This window comes from Carex rostrata, chromosome 5 (genome assembly GCF_964058835.1).
Source record: "Carex rostrata chromosome 5, lpCarRost1.2, whole genome shotgun sequence".
NCBI classification, from domain to species: Eukaryota; Viridiplantae; Streptophyta; class Magnoliopsida; order Poales; family Cyperaceae; genus Carex; species Carex rostrata.
In genome coordinates this window covers 7,065,478-7,080,215 of record NC_135922.1, presented here as the reverse complement: position 1 = coordinate 7,080,215, position 14,738 = coordinate 7,065,478, and the positions used below count along the sequence as shown (strand labels likewise).

General features: G+C 32.5%; 1 protein-coding gene across 1 annotated transcript; it reads left to right on the top strand.

The window, feature by feature from the left end:
- Positions 1 to 3,049: 3,049 nt before the first annotated feature.
- LOC144554244 (BTB/POZ domain-containing protein) lies at positions 3,050 to 12,092 on the top strand. Its single transcript, XM_078302562.1, has 14 exons — positions 3,050 to 3,431; positions 4,093 to 4,276; positions 4,858 to 4,926; positions 5,601 to 5,699; positions 5,826 to 5,905; positions 6,000 to 6,252; positions 6,456 to 6,836; positions 7,658 to 7,903; positions 8,504 to 8,925; positions 9,240 to 9,324; positions 9,423 to 9,474; positions 10,413 to 10,462; positions 11,090 to 11,137; positions 11,672 to 12,092. The coding sequence occupies exons 1-14, from the start codon at positions 3,133 to 3,135 to the stop codon at positions 11,846 to 11,848; spliced, it is 2,445 nt and encodes an 814-aa protein (XP_078158688.1). The 5' UTR covers positions 3,050 to 3,132; the 3' UTR covers positions 11,849 to 12,092.
- Positions 12,093 to 14,738: the final 2,646 nt, after the last annotated feature.

Sequence of the window (14,738 nt, the reverse complement as noted above, 5' to 3'; positions counted from 1 at the left end):
CTGTTTTATTCAAATAATTCTGCATAAGTTCAATAATCACCGTCCAGTAGAAGGTCGCTATCTGTCTCATCCTCGTGATCATCAACCATGCCCTTCTTAGATTTTCGGTTTCTGGAGCCACTTTTGTTCACAATATTTAATGGAGCGTATATAGATCTTGTCTATCTAAAGGACCGTTACGAGCATTAAATAAAAGTTGGCACACGTGCAGGCATGATTATCTTTTATGATGTTTTGCTTCTCCTCGATCCACCTGCAAATACAAGCCTAAGGTCTCCTTTATTTTGTTGCTTTAGCTAAGAGTATCTCCAACAGTGATTGCTTATGAATTGCTTATGCTGATGTTTCAATTGTTTTTGTAATTGCTGAGTTGTATGGCTATTGCTTATTTAGCAATTTTTGAAAAGAATTGCTTAATAAAAAATTCTTTTCTAAAGATGAGTTGGCCAAATGTTTAATTCTTATTGGCCAAGTGTTTAATTCTCAATTATTTAATTGATTGTATTAATGTAGGAGTGGATTGCTTAATTTCTAAAATTTTCATAATTGTTATTTAACAATTAATTTTAATTGTTGAATTGAAGATGCTCTAATAACTAAGAACAACTATTGCATTTCAAAAGAAAACCAAACTATATTATAATGTATGGATAGGAAGAACTATTGCATTTGAAAAGAAAACCAAACTATATTATAATGTATGGATAGGAAGAAAGATGAAAGATGTCTACAATGGCTTAAAAAATATGAAGGAAATTAAGGATCGAGGAGATATAACACATAGGCTGTAACTTTCACTTTTTTGATGCAGATCTAATTTATGATAAATTATATTACTAATGAAACTGAAAATGTATGCCTTAATGTTTTTTTGTGAACAATTCAAGAAATCTTTTTCCTCAAGGATCAGACTCTTATTTTTCCTCAAAAAAAAAAAATGTTTTTACTAAGTGTATGCCTTCTTATTTTTTTGTATGCCTTCTTACTTTTTTGTAAGAATTAAACACTTATTACAAAAAAATGTATGCCTTCTTATGTAACCTGTTATTACAAAAAAATGTATGCCTTCTTATTTTTTTGTGAACAATTCAAGAAATATTTTTCCTCAAGGATCAGACTCTTATTACTAATGAAACTGAAAATGTATGCCTTAAGGATCAGACTCTTATTTTTCCTCAAAAAAAAAAAAATGTTTTTTTGTAATAACAGGTTACATACCTGAGCCATCTTTGGAACAATTCAAGAAATCTTTTTTACTAAGTGTTCGTTGAGAGTTGAGACTTGAGACTTAATCAATCAAATCCAATTTGATGATTTTTTTTGTCTTTTAGTCCAAGTTGAAAACAGTTGTCACTTGCATTGGAGGCAAAAAGTGAAACAATAATTAAATAGAGATGGACAGGCTGTCTCAAAGCTGGTTTAAATGAAAGGAATGCGTATCCTCTGCATTAACTCAAAAATTCAAAAATGAATCTTTTGAATTAATGAATCTCAAATGTTTAATTTTAAACAAAGCTAATTTAATTCTGCTTATGATATAGAGACTCTTTAATATTAGTGTTAATTTAGTTTGCATGAATCTCAAAACAAATCAGATGATCAATATTTATTAACTCAAAAGATTTCCTTTTGAGTTAATGCAGAGGATACAAATTCACATGAAGTGAGTCTACTGTGGACGGTAAAAGTAAAAAAATGATACAGGAATGCGTATCCTCTGCATTAACTTAAAAGAGAATTTTTGAGTTAATAAATCTCAATCGTCTAATTTTAAATCTAGCGATTTTTTTAGTTGATGCAGAGGATATAAATTCAATGATACAACGGAACCAACTCTGTTACATAACGACACAACACTCGTATCGGTTACGATTCGTGTGTCTTGTGTTGTGATTATTTTTTGAAAATTTGATATAGCATGACACGTCACGTGAAAGATCTAGTTATATACGTGATTACACGAGTCATGTTTAATTAAAACCGTTAGATCTTGATTAAATGGTGAATCTTGAATAAACTAACTTACATTTTAAAAAAAAGTTAGTTAAATATGACCAATTATGTTAGACACATCACATTTAGGCACGATATATTTGATCACAATATGTTTAAGCACATCACATTTGATCACGACATGATATGACATATAAAAAGTTAACTTGATCACAATACAACACGATCCAAAACTAAAATCACAACATATTATTCAAGTATTTTTTTTTTTCCGACTAGTCTAGGGTACTTGATATAAAAGGACAGGAAAACTTTAAGCTTTTGGCCCAAAATTGAGAAATAAGGGATGACATCCAACCCAAGGCCCATGCTCCCTTCATTTATCTTTTTACTCAGGCCCATATAGACCCAAAATATGTCTTCATTTTTTAAGAATGACGAAATTATCCATTTTTCCCTTTGAATATTGTAATTAAAAATAGCACATTTTGGAATTAGATAAACTCTACAATGCATATCTTTGCAGTGGATACAGTCTTACAATGCATATCTTTGCAGTGGATACAGTCTTGCTGAGGTGTAGTGTATATGTAGATATGATATTTTGATACTTAATTTTGAGATATATAATATATAGTTTCAACTATAGTGAAAATATTTGTAAAAAAAGTTATTTTTTCTAGTATCAGTGAATTAAACGACGAGTTATTTAGTTGACTGAATTTTTACTGAATTATTCATAATTTTTTAGTTTTCTTTTTGTTCTTTTGTGAAACTGAAATCTCCAATCTCGCTACAATTTTTTGACCTATCAAACTGAATTTTAATAATTTATTTGTCATTGTGATCCCAATTCAACATATGATCCGAAATTTTCATCAAAAAACATATGATCAGAAACTTTATTTTAACTGTAAACTTTGCAGTTTAAACCCCCCAAATTAATATAAGTTGTTAATAAGTAATAACTGATCTTCCTCCCCTTCCCCATTGAATCCATCTACCTACATCTAATTTTATCAACAATCTTTCTCTCTCTCAATTAATTCTCTTTTAATCATTAATACTAACAATTAAAACCACACTGTAGTCTGTACCTCTACTTTCCTTTCCTTTATTTCATTCATTCATTCAATTCCCCTCATAAATCCATCATGGACGCGATCGCAACCAAATGCGATGAAATCCAAACCTCTTTCATCGCATCACCACCGTCTCAGTAGTCGCTCCCGCCGCCGCAACTCCGCCTCCTTCATGTCGTCTCTCTCCTCTCCTCCTCCTCCGCCGCCTCCGCCTCCGACCGTCGCCCCGATGCCTCCGTTGCAACCTCAACAGATGGATTGTAATTTGGCATCTCTGTGCGAGCACATTCAAGCGGAAGGGTTTGGGTCGGGTGCGTTCTCTGATGTGTCGGTGGAGGCTATGGGGTCCACTTACAGACTCCACCGCTTGATCCTTTCGCGTAGTGCCTACTTCAGGTTTGATAAGAATTAAAATATCTCTCACATTTTATTCCAAAATTGCAATCAGATTTGGTACTGAAATTCAAAGAATGTTGGGGTTAATTGCATAATTGTTTGAATCAAGGAGATGAAAAAAATGCACTCTCCAGAAATTGATGTAGATTGTTTAATGGGACTGTTCTAATCAAGATAGCGCAGCAGTTAATTTTCCAGAAAATTTCCAGAAATAGATGTAGATAGTGCAACAGTTAATTCAGTGACAGTGAAATGATAAATATATTTTTTAGAAATTTAATTTCTAACTCTTTGTAATTTAACACCGTCCTATAAAATAGATAAAAACCTTTATCACAAATTCAAATTTATAGAAGACATAAAAAAATGCTTATATTTTTAAATTGTTGGTAAAAAATTAGGCCTGGGATGTAAAACCTAGGTTCATATATATATGAACAAAACATGATAACAAAATTATTTTATGATTTTATCAAATAATTGTTGGACCTTGGTAATTAAAAATTATTCAATTCTGTGATAAATGACCTAACAATATTGTCAAGGCTCAGAACCAGTATTGAGCAGTAAAGGTTAAATATTTTGTAACATTTACTAATTTGAAATGTGATTTTTATCTAACACGGTTAATTTTTTGTGGGTATGAAAAAAAATATGGTAGAAACATGCTACAAGGTCCATGGAAGGAGGCGGGTGCACCAACTGTTGTGTTACAGTTAGACGACCCAAATGTGAATTCAGAGGCAATTTCAATATGTCTTGCTTATATTTACGGCCAATCCCCAAAATTAACTGATAACAACGCATATCGGGTTCTTGCTGCCGCTTCTTTTCTCGATCTTCAGGTGTCTTAGATTATTTCTCTCTGTTTTTTTTTTATCTCATCTATGACCAAATTGATTCAGAATAACAGTTTCGAATGGGTGTATATACTGATAAATGAAACTGTTTTCTATTATTTAAAGGTTAATTTACGTTTAAAGCTGTTTCTATTTTCACTCTTTATTGTTGAACCTATATCTTCTTTGACACAGAAGTATTATTTAGTTTAGAGGTCAATTTATGTTTGAAGGCTATTAAATTCTGTGTTTGCTTTTGCCTTTATTTCTGATAGCTTATGCTTTAAATATCATTTAAAATCTGTTTAGACTCTACAATTAATCTATAATTTTGATTGAATTTGACAATTATGTTATTGGGTTAACATTTTTAAGTCCTAATAATGTGTCAGCCCTCAATTAACCTGTGCAATGGAACCAAGGCAGTAAATTAAAGTAATGAACTTCTCAGTTGCTTTTTTTTTTTTTTAAAGTTTCATTGTTAGAAACTATTCATATGTGTAGCTTTTAATTAATTTTTTTTTTGTGCTACTTACTATTTTTTGCGTATCAATATTCTCTTTTTGAACTTTACCTTCTGTTTTCAGGATTTGTGTGCAATTTGCACAGATTTTATAATTTCCGAGCTCTGGACATCAAATTTTCTTCAGTATCAGGTCATTTCTTGTAGACACAGAGTTCTTGTACTTAAAAACACCAATTGGTACCATGTGTAACTGGTGATATACCAACCTTAAATTTGTGTCTAGGTATCTTAAATCTGAATTAACCCTTGACAAATGCAAAAAGCATATGCAACAAAGTACCCAAGAAAAAGAAAAAAGTTCGCAACCGAGATCTGTGTCACTTTGTAATATGCAGTTTATTAGGATATCCTTTCTTCTATGAGGAGGGTTTAAATGCCTCCATTTTTAGAACTACAGTAACTTAAAATTTAGAACTTAAATGTCAAAATAAAACCATTAGATATGATCTATATCATTTTCTCTGCGCACACGTAAAAGGTCATGACATTTCGATTTGGTCATGATTAGTATCAAGAGCTTGCAAAAATACATCGATGTGGATAAATTTTGAACGTTGATTTTTCAACTTATTGATTCATATAAAACCAAAACCAAAACCAAAATCGAAAAGTGATAATTTTTTATGTACATGTAGAGAAAATATGGTTTTATTTTGACATATAAATTTTAGAAAATCTTGTTATTAGAAAATAAAAAAATGGAGGCATGATGGAGGCACAAAAATTGGGGCATTTGAACTCTCATCTTCTTTCATAAGCGACCTTTTTCTTTCTGAGTGTGAATCTAGTTACTCTTTGGTGCAGGTTTTTGCAGAGAGTCAAGATTACGGCATGCATGGAGAACGCGTCAGAAGTGCATGTTGGGGTTATCTTTGTCAAAGTGCCACCATGGAATTAAGAGAGGTAATTTACTATTTGTACTTTATAACAAGGAATAGATCTATGTATTTGCTAAACTTTGTCCACTTTGTGAAGTGTGGTTATTTGACTAATTATATTTGTGGTTCTTCTGAACTGTATATATTTTAGGTTCTTCCAAAACTCTCTGCACAGACTCTGCATGCCCTCGTTACCTCTGATGAACTTTGGGTGCCTAATGAGGAGAAAAGGTACAAGCAGGCCCAATCACCTCCCGCCACCACTTGATTATTAATTTTTTGGTGACTTAGGTTCACTTTGTTTCTTTGATGTTCTTTATTCAAGGTTTGAGCTGGCACTGCACACTCTGCTTGCCAAAGGTGCTATTTCAGAGGAGGAAGAGAACTCAAGTTCTATAATAAAAGGAAAGACTGTTATTGGTAACAGTTCATCTGAGCAGTTGATGGAATCAGAACTGTTACGCTTGCAAATTCAAGATGACTTGGGAGGCTATAAACCGGCTCAAAGTAATCGAATTAATCTCTCTGATTGCATGGCCGAGTTCCAGTCAGGTGTACCTTTCTCCAACGTAGTACTGGTACGGTAAATAACAGTACTCATTTTGGCATATTTAGTTAATATGATGCTTCAAACAGGCACCAATGGGTTACTTGTCCAGTCTGCTAATCTAGCGTACCAAGTTAATAATACCAGTCTGGTACTGGTAGTGTACCAGTGCCTTACCCAGATCACCTATTGGTTTCCACCGGAACAATAACTTTTTGTGCTGATAATTTTTAGGATGGTGCGAATGCCAAGAGAAATGTGTCAGACCCCACCATCGACTGCCCGTCTCCATCTGGCAACTCCTCAATGTACAAATTTAATGAGAGCATCTGGCCAAGGGACTGCTCTTCTTCAAGCCCAACAAATGAACTGCTACCTAGCATGCCCTTATGGGCCAATGGAACTGTCGGGAGGAGGCAAGTAAAGAACAATGCTGCCACAAAAGGGTGTTCTTGCCTCCTCCCTTCCGACGAATACGAGGCATTCATGAATATTTTTGAAGGTGGATCGCTTCTCTATTGCAATATGTCGTTCGAGGCCTTGTTAACTGTGAGGAAACAGCTTGAGGAGTTTGGGTTCCCTTGCAAAGCCCTAAATGACGGCCTCTGGCTACAGGTTTGTAGAATAAGTTTTGGTGTTGAGTTGCCACTATTTTCTCCTGTTTTTAAAGTGTATGTTTTATAACATTTTCAATTAATAATTTGTAATGTGCTCATGCTCAGAAGAAACAACTTCTGGAGACCATTCTTTCAAGTTTGAACTTCACTAAGTCTGTATTAATAATATGTTAATCTTTACTCCCTTCTATTTTTTTGATTTGGGGAGAATTCATGTTTACCCTTTATTAAAAAATAAAATATCATTTTTTATCAATGAAATCGTTAGTAGGCATTTAAAGCCACTAACCTAAAAAAAAATATGTACTCTGTGTAAGAAAAATATTCTGTCCTCTAATTGACGGTGTTTGAGCACAGATGGTTCATTGATCGGTTTTTGAGCACAGATGTTTCATTTCTCTACTTGTGACACCTACACAATTGCATTTAGGCATATGACTATGTGTGCGTCACAAGTAAGAAATTGAACCATTTGCTCACCGACCAATTAGAACACTAAATATGTCTCTTAAACGTGTTACATATTTTTATTTTATAAAAGGCTAAAATGGGTACTTAATAAATTTGAAATGAGCTTTATTAGAAAAGTCAATAAATTGGGTAAATTTGTGAGTTTTTGAAATTTAGAAGTATGAATTTTAGAGGGGGAAATGCGTAATTTTGAGGTTTTTGAGGGGTATACATGAAATTCCCCCTTGTGTCATTTCATTTGCATATTTGTAATTTGTACAACTTAAAGGTTTGCAACTGTAATGTTAAATATGGCCATAACTTTGCGAGATAGAGTCACTTAACATTTTCTTATTATTACATGTACAGATGCTTTTATGCCACCGAGTTCAGGCTGTAGTAGCAGACACATGCCGAAAATGCTGTCTTACTACCAACTTATGTGCATGTAGTCAAACATACACTTTTACCCATGGAGGCAGCGGTGTAAATTATTACAGACAAGACAATGATAGAAGCACCAGTCCCGGTAGTAGCAATATTAATATCGGCAATATATTCCTCTCTGACGCACAAGGTGATGGTGGTAGCTTATTTGGGTCTTCACGCGTTCATGTAAGTTCAAGATCTCTCTCTTTATTTTTCTTTCTTTTCTTCTGTTTCATTTTCGGTGACTTCTATAGACTACATACAAACGGTCTATTGGGTTTTATCGAAATTTTGGTAGTCTTTTTGGTCTAGTTCTGAACAGCGGGACCACTTTTTCAAGAACTAAGGATAAAATACATTGTAAATATTTAATATTTGATATACAATATATGTTTGTATTTTCAATTTGTTTATCAATGTCATGTAGTACAGAACAGTGAATAAAAGAAGAGAGAAATTAACTAGTGAAAGAAAAAAATAAAAAGAAAAAAAATGGAGTCTGATTCTGGTCATGCGAAGATTTAGTCTCACATTGCTTATATAATCTTTTGGATTGCCCCTGGTGTGATTTAAGGCTATACAATAGCTGAACGCAGATTAACATTAATGAACTATAATGGATTAAATTGATTAATCCATTTATGTTAGGTGAAATATAGCTTCATCTGACAACTATAGAATAACACTTTCTTACACCTACGGGTTTCACCTAAAAAAAAAAGAATAACACTATCTTTTGATTGTTTTTTATACTCACTTAGTCTTAATGTCTGAAATGTATTTCAGCGAGGGGGTGCTGACGGCCTGGCTGGCATTGGGAGGGGATCCTCGAGTCCTGGGTCAAGTGCTGCATGGGGTCCAACCCGTTTTGTCTTCTCGCGGGTCCCAGTCGGACTAGGAACTAGGACTGAGTCAGAAACTGCCAGACTTGACCATAATGCCGAGATTTCAGGGGATGGTTTGACTGTTTTGGTTGGTCTCAGTGATGAGAGAGTGTATGATTCAAGCAGCATGAGTAGTCGGTTCGGTGGACCTGCCGGTGCAGTTTCTGGCATGAGTGGGACCCAGGTGCAGATGGTGGATTCGAGGGAGGAGAATGGACTCGGGCTTTCACCCGATTGGGAGATCTCTGAAGAAAGTCAAGAGACGTCTACTATTTCTCTGGATTTTAAAACACCTCTAAGCCACTTCCCTCCATTTCGCTTTGGGTAACATTTGCATTTTTTAATTTCCTCTTTTGTATTTTATGTTCTGATGTTTAGTTGTGTGCTTATATTGGGATTTCAAATAAAGCCCTGTTGTGAATTTTCTCAATTAACAGTCAATTGTTGCACAATACTTCAACCCGACCAAATTAGCTTTAATTGCATATAAAATTACCTTAAAAGCCAATTCTATTATGTATCAAGTACCCACCTAAGCATGGGCAAAGCATTCTCTGAGCAAAAAGCTGCTTAAATTTTAGGTCTTAAACAAATAAATAAATATAGCAACATTTATTTAACAAAAAATAAAATGTCAGTGTGGAATTCGAAGATGTGCACCGACTCACTGACGGCCAGGTTAAACATTCTCCTGAGGTGTTCTATGCTGGTTCCCTCTGGAAGGTTTGTTCTTGCTTTCAATATCTTAATTTGTTTCTTTTAATATGTGATTTTGTTCTTTTTTATTTTAATTTCAAGATTTTTTGTATTGTTTTTAATAGGTGAGTGTGCAAGCATTCAATGATGAAGATCCCCAGGGCCGTCGTACACTAGGTATTTTCTTCTGTCTTTTACAAATCTATTATAAAATTGTTTAGTTAATACTTTAACTTAGCTTAGAGTGAGGCTATGGTACTATGCATAGCACACATCGGTTGGTACTATGGATCTATATCTCTATTTTCATTCAAATAGTCTATCTGAACCGCTCAACTTGATCTCCATATGAAAATATTCTCAGAGGCCAAATTTTACATTTTTTAGATTTTTTTTACTATTTTTTTAGGAGGAGGGTTCCAATGCCTCATTTTTTTTATACCTCATCATAGCTCATATTTTATATCTTCATTTTCTTCATATTCAAAGTCTAAATTGTCGATCCGAACCGTTCAACATGATATCCATACTAAAATATGGTTAGGGATGAAATTTTATATTTTTTGGAATTTTTTTGCTATTTTTTAAGATGGGTAGAAAATCACTGTTTTTTGAACAGTTCAAAAACAGTAATTTTCTACCCATCTTAAAAAATAGCAAAAAAATTCCAAAAAATATAAAATTTCATCCCTAACCATATTTTAGTATGGATATCATGTTGAACAGTTCGGATCGACAATTTGGACTTTGAAAACGAAAATATAAAATACGAGGTATGATGAGGTATGAAAAAAATGAGGCATTTGAACCCTCCTCTTTTTTTAGATAGGTAGAAAATCACTATCTTTAAATCAAGTGATTTTCTATCTAAAAAAATAGTAAAAAAATAAAATAAAATGTAAAATTTGGTTTACTAGTACATTTTCATATGGAGATAACGTTGAGGGGTTCGCATCAATTGTTTGAAATTAAAAAATGGAGATATAGATCCATAGTACCGACCAATGTGCGCTATGCATAGTAACATAGCCTCACTCTCTAGCTTATACCAAAGAAAAACACATCCATGATAGGAAAAATGAGGTTATTTATAAAGTTATTAATGTATTTTGTAGGATTATTTCTACACAGGCGAAAGGCAGAGGTGACTGATCCCCTCAGGAAGGTTAGTACGGGGACATTAGCGTCATGTTTTAATTCATCATATCAAATGCAATGCATATAATGCCCTTTGGTTTTTTAAAGGACACCCAATGTTTGGTGACATTTGCAAATGGGACCTAACCACTCAAGTATATGGTATAATGAAAAGGTTGTGCTGTGTTTACTTCTCTTATTAAATAGACTTGCCTAACTAGACATTAGCCTAAAGTTAGGCTGGCCTAAACTAAACCACCTCCTCAAGTGCCTTAATTTTGTGTTGTGTGATGGACCCACTGTTCAGTGACTATTTGCAAATTTTACTCCTCTCTTCTGTTAACCTTAATCAAACATGAATAATTTAGGTCGACCTAAATCAGAATAACTAATTTAGGCCTTCTTTACTTTTCATATGAAATGTTGGTTTATTTAACATGAAAATATATACGGTAGGGTCAATCTAGTAATTCTTTGCATTAATTGATGTTGAGGTTAATTGTTGGTTATAATATTCAAATGGCCAAAATTAGATGTTACTAATTGGAATTACCGTGAATGCTATGTGTTGTTTGTGAAGTAGTGAAATTTTGATTAGATTTGCAATTTTTACATTATGTTCTTTTTCAGTTAAAAATGTTGCCTTTTTGTTCAGGCTCACATGTACATTGACTCGAGAGAGAAGGTCACAGCTCGGTATAAGGTAAGAACTTTTATGTCAATTAAGGTTTTTGATAAAAATTTAGGGATGACACAAATTTTGTGAAAAACTGTGCATAGTAATATAATATTGTATTGAGTGAGGATATGGTACTATGCATAGCGTGGATTTGTCTGTACTATGGACAAATATCTTCGGTTTCAAAATCAAAATAGTCGTTCAATATGATCTTCATATATGAAAATGTACTTGCAGACTAAATTTTACATTTTTTGTAATTCTTTTTACTATTTTTTTAGATAGGTAGAAAATAACTACTTCAATGGTAACTATCTAAAACAATGGTAAAAGAAATCTAAAAAATGTAAACTTTGATCTACAAGTACAGTTTCATATGGATATCATGTTGAACGGTTCAGGTCTATTGTTTGGACTTTAAAAATGGAGATATTGATCCATAGTACGGACCAATATGCGCTATGCATAGTACCATAACCTCAATTACTAGTAATCTTTTGATGATATAATTACTAGTCGAGATTGTCTTACTAGTAATTTATTTATAAAAATTTTCAGCTAATTTGTCCCTCAAAAAGAGAAGTGATGGTATTTGGGAGCCTTAAACAAGCCGGTACCCTTCTACCGAAAGCACCGAAAGGATGGGGTTGGCGAACTGCACTTCTCTTCGACGAATTAGCGGATCTCTTACAAGGCGGGTCCCTACGTATTGCTGCTGTTGTACAGGTAGTATGAATTGTTTGTACCGTGTACATATTTCGTGGGTCCCGGCCGCATGGTTGTGGTTGTTTGTAAGTTAGCCGGTTTTAAAAATAGGTATATCTGTTGCTAGCACTGTTTGTAGTATTAATAATTTTTTTTTTCTATAGTTTTTTTGTTTCCTTGTCAGTTTGTAAAGGGGAATGCTTTGCTCTAGTTCAGCATGAATGAACAATCATTCAATCAATATCCATTTATAAACAAACTTAGGAAACTTTTACTGGCTGTCATATTTCAAAATAAAGTATGTCCATTTCCAAATTAAATAAACGAAATTATGTTCTAGCAATTAAGAGTCCCATTCAGAATTACATTGTGTAGGTATACCCATTAATTTAAGTATGTCCATTTCCAAACCAAATAAACTCATTAATCAATCCACTAGTATCATGTCTGTGTATTGTAACGAAAATATATTGTAAGATAATAAAAAGAAAGCTTGTACAAAATGACATATTTTCATAAAAAATTAGATTAAATGACATCTACACTTACATATTAGGAAACTGTTTATAAATTCTATGTTGGCTAAATGATTGGCTCAAATTGTTTTTCCTTTTTAATTTGTTGCTGATGTGACTTAATATAAATTTTAAAATGAATTTCGGGGATATGATAGTTAGAAATTTTATATACATTAATTTTTAAAAAGTGATTAACAGTTATTTAGAAATTCATTTGAGTTGTCGGGATGTAGATGCTCTAATATTCTTTAAATGACATATATATATATATATATATATATATATATAGAGAGAGAGAGAGAGAGAGAGAGAGAGAGAGAGAGAGTGGCTAAGATCAAAGTGGTAGTTCCTGAGCTTTGGTGCTACCAATTCGTTTTTCAATTTTCAAAGTTCAAAACGTCGATCCGAACCGTTCAAGTTGTTCTCCATATTAAATTGTGTTTGGAGACCAAATTTTACATTTTTCTGAATTTTTTTACTATTTATTAAGCCACTTTGAAAATCGCTGATCCAACGGTGGCTTAACAAAACAGTAAAATCAGAAGCTACCGTTGGATCAGCTGTTTTCAAAGTGGCTTAATAAATAGTAAAAAAATTCAGAAAAATATAAAATTTGGTCTCCAAGCACAATTTAATATGGAGAACAACTTGAACGGTTCAGATCGACGTTTTGAACTTTAAAAATTAAAAAACGAATTGGTAGCACCAAAGCTCAGGAACTACCACTTTGATCTTAGCCAACCTCTATATATACATATATATATATATATATATATATATATATATATATATATATAGAGGAGGATTCAAATGCACCCAAATGCACCCTATCCTTTTTCTCTGTTTTCAAAGTCCGAATAGTCAATCCGAACCGTTAGATGCGATATATATATTAAGATGTGCTTGGAGACCAAATTTTACATTTTTTGAAATTTTTTTACTATTTATTAAGTTACTTTAAAAATCGCTGATTCAATGGTCCAGAAAATGCAAAATCAATAATTTTCAAAGTGGCTTAATAAATAGTAAAAAAATTTCAAAAAAATGTAAAATTTGGTCTCCAAGCACATCTTAATATATAGATCGTATCTAATGGTTCGGATTGACTATTCGGACTTTGAAAACGAAGAAAAATGATTTGAAAGATAGGGTGCATTTGAACCCTCCTCATATATATATATATATATATATATATATATATATATATATATATATATATATATATATATATATATATATATATATATATATATATATATATATATATATGAGTAGAACTAGGGTGCTCTTAAGCTCACCAAAACTTTGGTGAGCTTCACTCTAAAGCTCATAAAATCGATTTCAAATGACGAATCCGAACTGTTGAAATCCGCCCACCTTACATGTGATGCATCTACATGTGAAATTTTTAAACATTTGAATTAATTTAGTATAAAGTCAAGTGGTCAAAAAACGTTCAAAAATGAATGCACTAAAATTAATTTATTAACCTTCTAATTTTGACCTCTTGACTTTATACTAAATTAATTCGAATATTTAAAAATTTCACATCTAGATGCATCACACGTAAGGTAGGCGGGTTTCAACGGTTCGGATTCGTCATTTGAAATCGATTTAATAAGTTTTAGAGTTAAGCTCACCAAAACTTTGGTGAGCTTAAGAGCACCCTAGTTCTACTCTATATATATATATTTATCTTTTAAACATATTTTTATAAAAAATCTCAAACAAAATGTCATATTAAATGACAAATAACATTCTTTAAATGATATTAAAAAAAATAGAAAGAATGAAGACGACTAATCAATTATCAATCAATTCAAAAATTTAAAATTAAAAAAAATCATGACCAATTAAAAATATGATACAATTATGTGTGAAGAATACGTATCTAAATAAATTTAAATTTCTATACATAAAGAAACATAAAGAAAGAAATGTATAAAATCAAAATATTTGATCAGATAGTTAGTAATCAATCCGAACTTTCATCTTTTAATCAAAACCGTTAGCAGATCACAACATCTATGTTCTTAATATAAGAATTGAGATTTTGTAGTCCAATGTAACGAGATTGATTTTGTACTTTGTAGATCGTTTAAATTAACGTGTTTGGCAGGGTTGTATGTCAAAATTATGAGCCCTTAGACCTAGCTCTGTAATTGGACCGAGAACTCATAACAATTTAAAGTAAACAAAAAAAAAATATATATAAATAAATGCGTCACAGAAACAAAATGTTCCATATACAAATCCAGATTTGCAATATGTTTCTCATTGGCCAGAGAGGCAAATCCAACGTACTGCAATTTATCTGCAATATAACACTGTAATGCGGTTAAATTAGGGTTTAATGAATGGTTGCGGATTGAAGGTAACACAACACATTAGAGTTGAAAAAA

Coding starts and splice junctions, on each gene's coding strand:
- LOC144554244 (XM_078302562.1), top strand. CDS start 3,133: ATGAAATCCAAACCTCTTTCATCGCATCACCACCGTCTCAGTAGTCGC. Junction 6,837..7,657: donor ATGACGGCCTCTGGCTACAG/GTTTGTAGAATA, acceptor TTACATGTACAG/ATGCTTTTATGCCACCGAGT. Junction 9,325..9,422: donor ATGCTGGTTCCCTCTGGAAG/GTTTGTTCTTGC, acceptor TGTTTTTAATAG/GTGAGTGTGCAAGCATTCAA.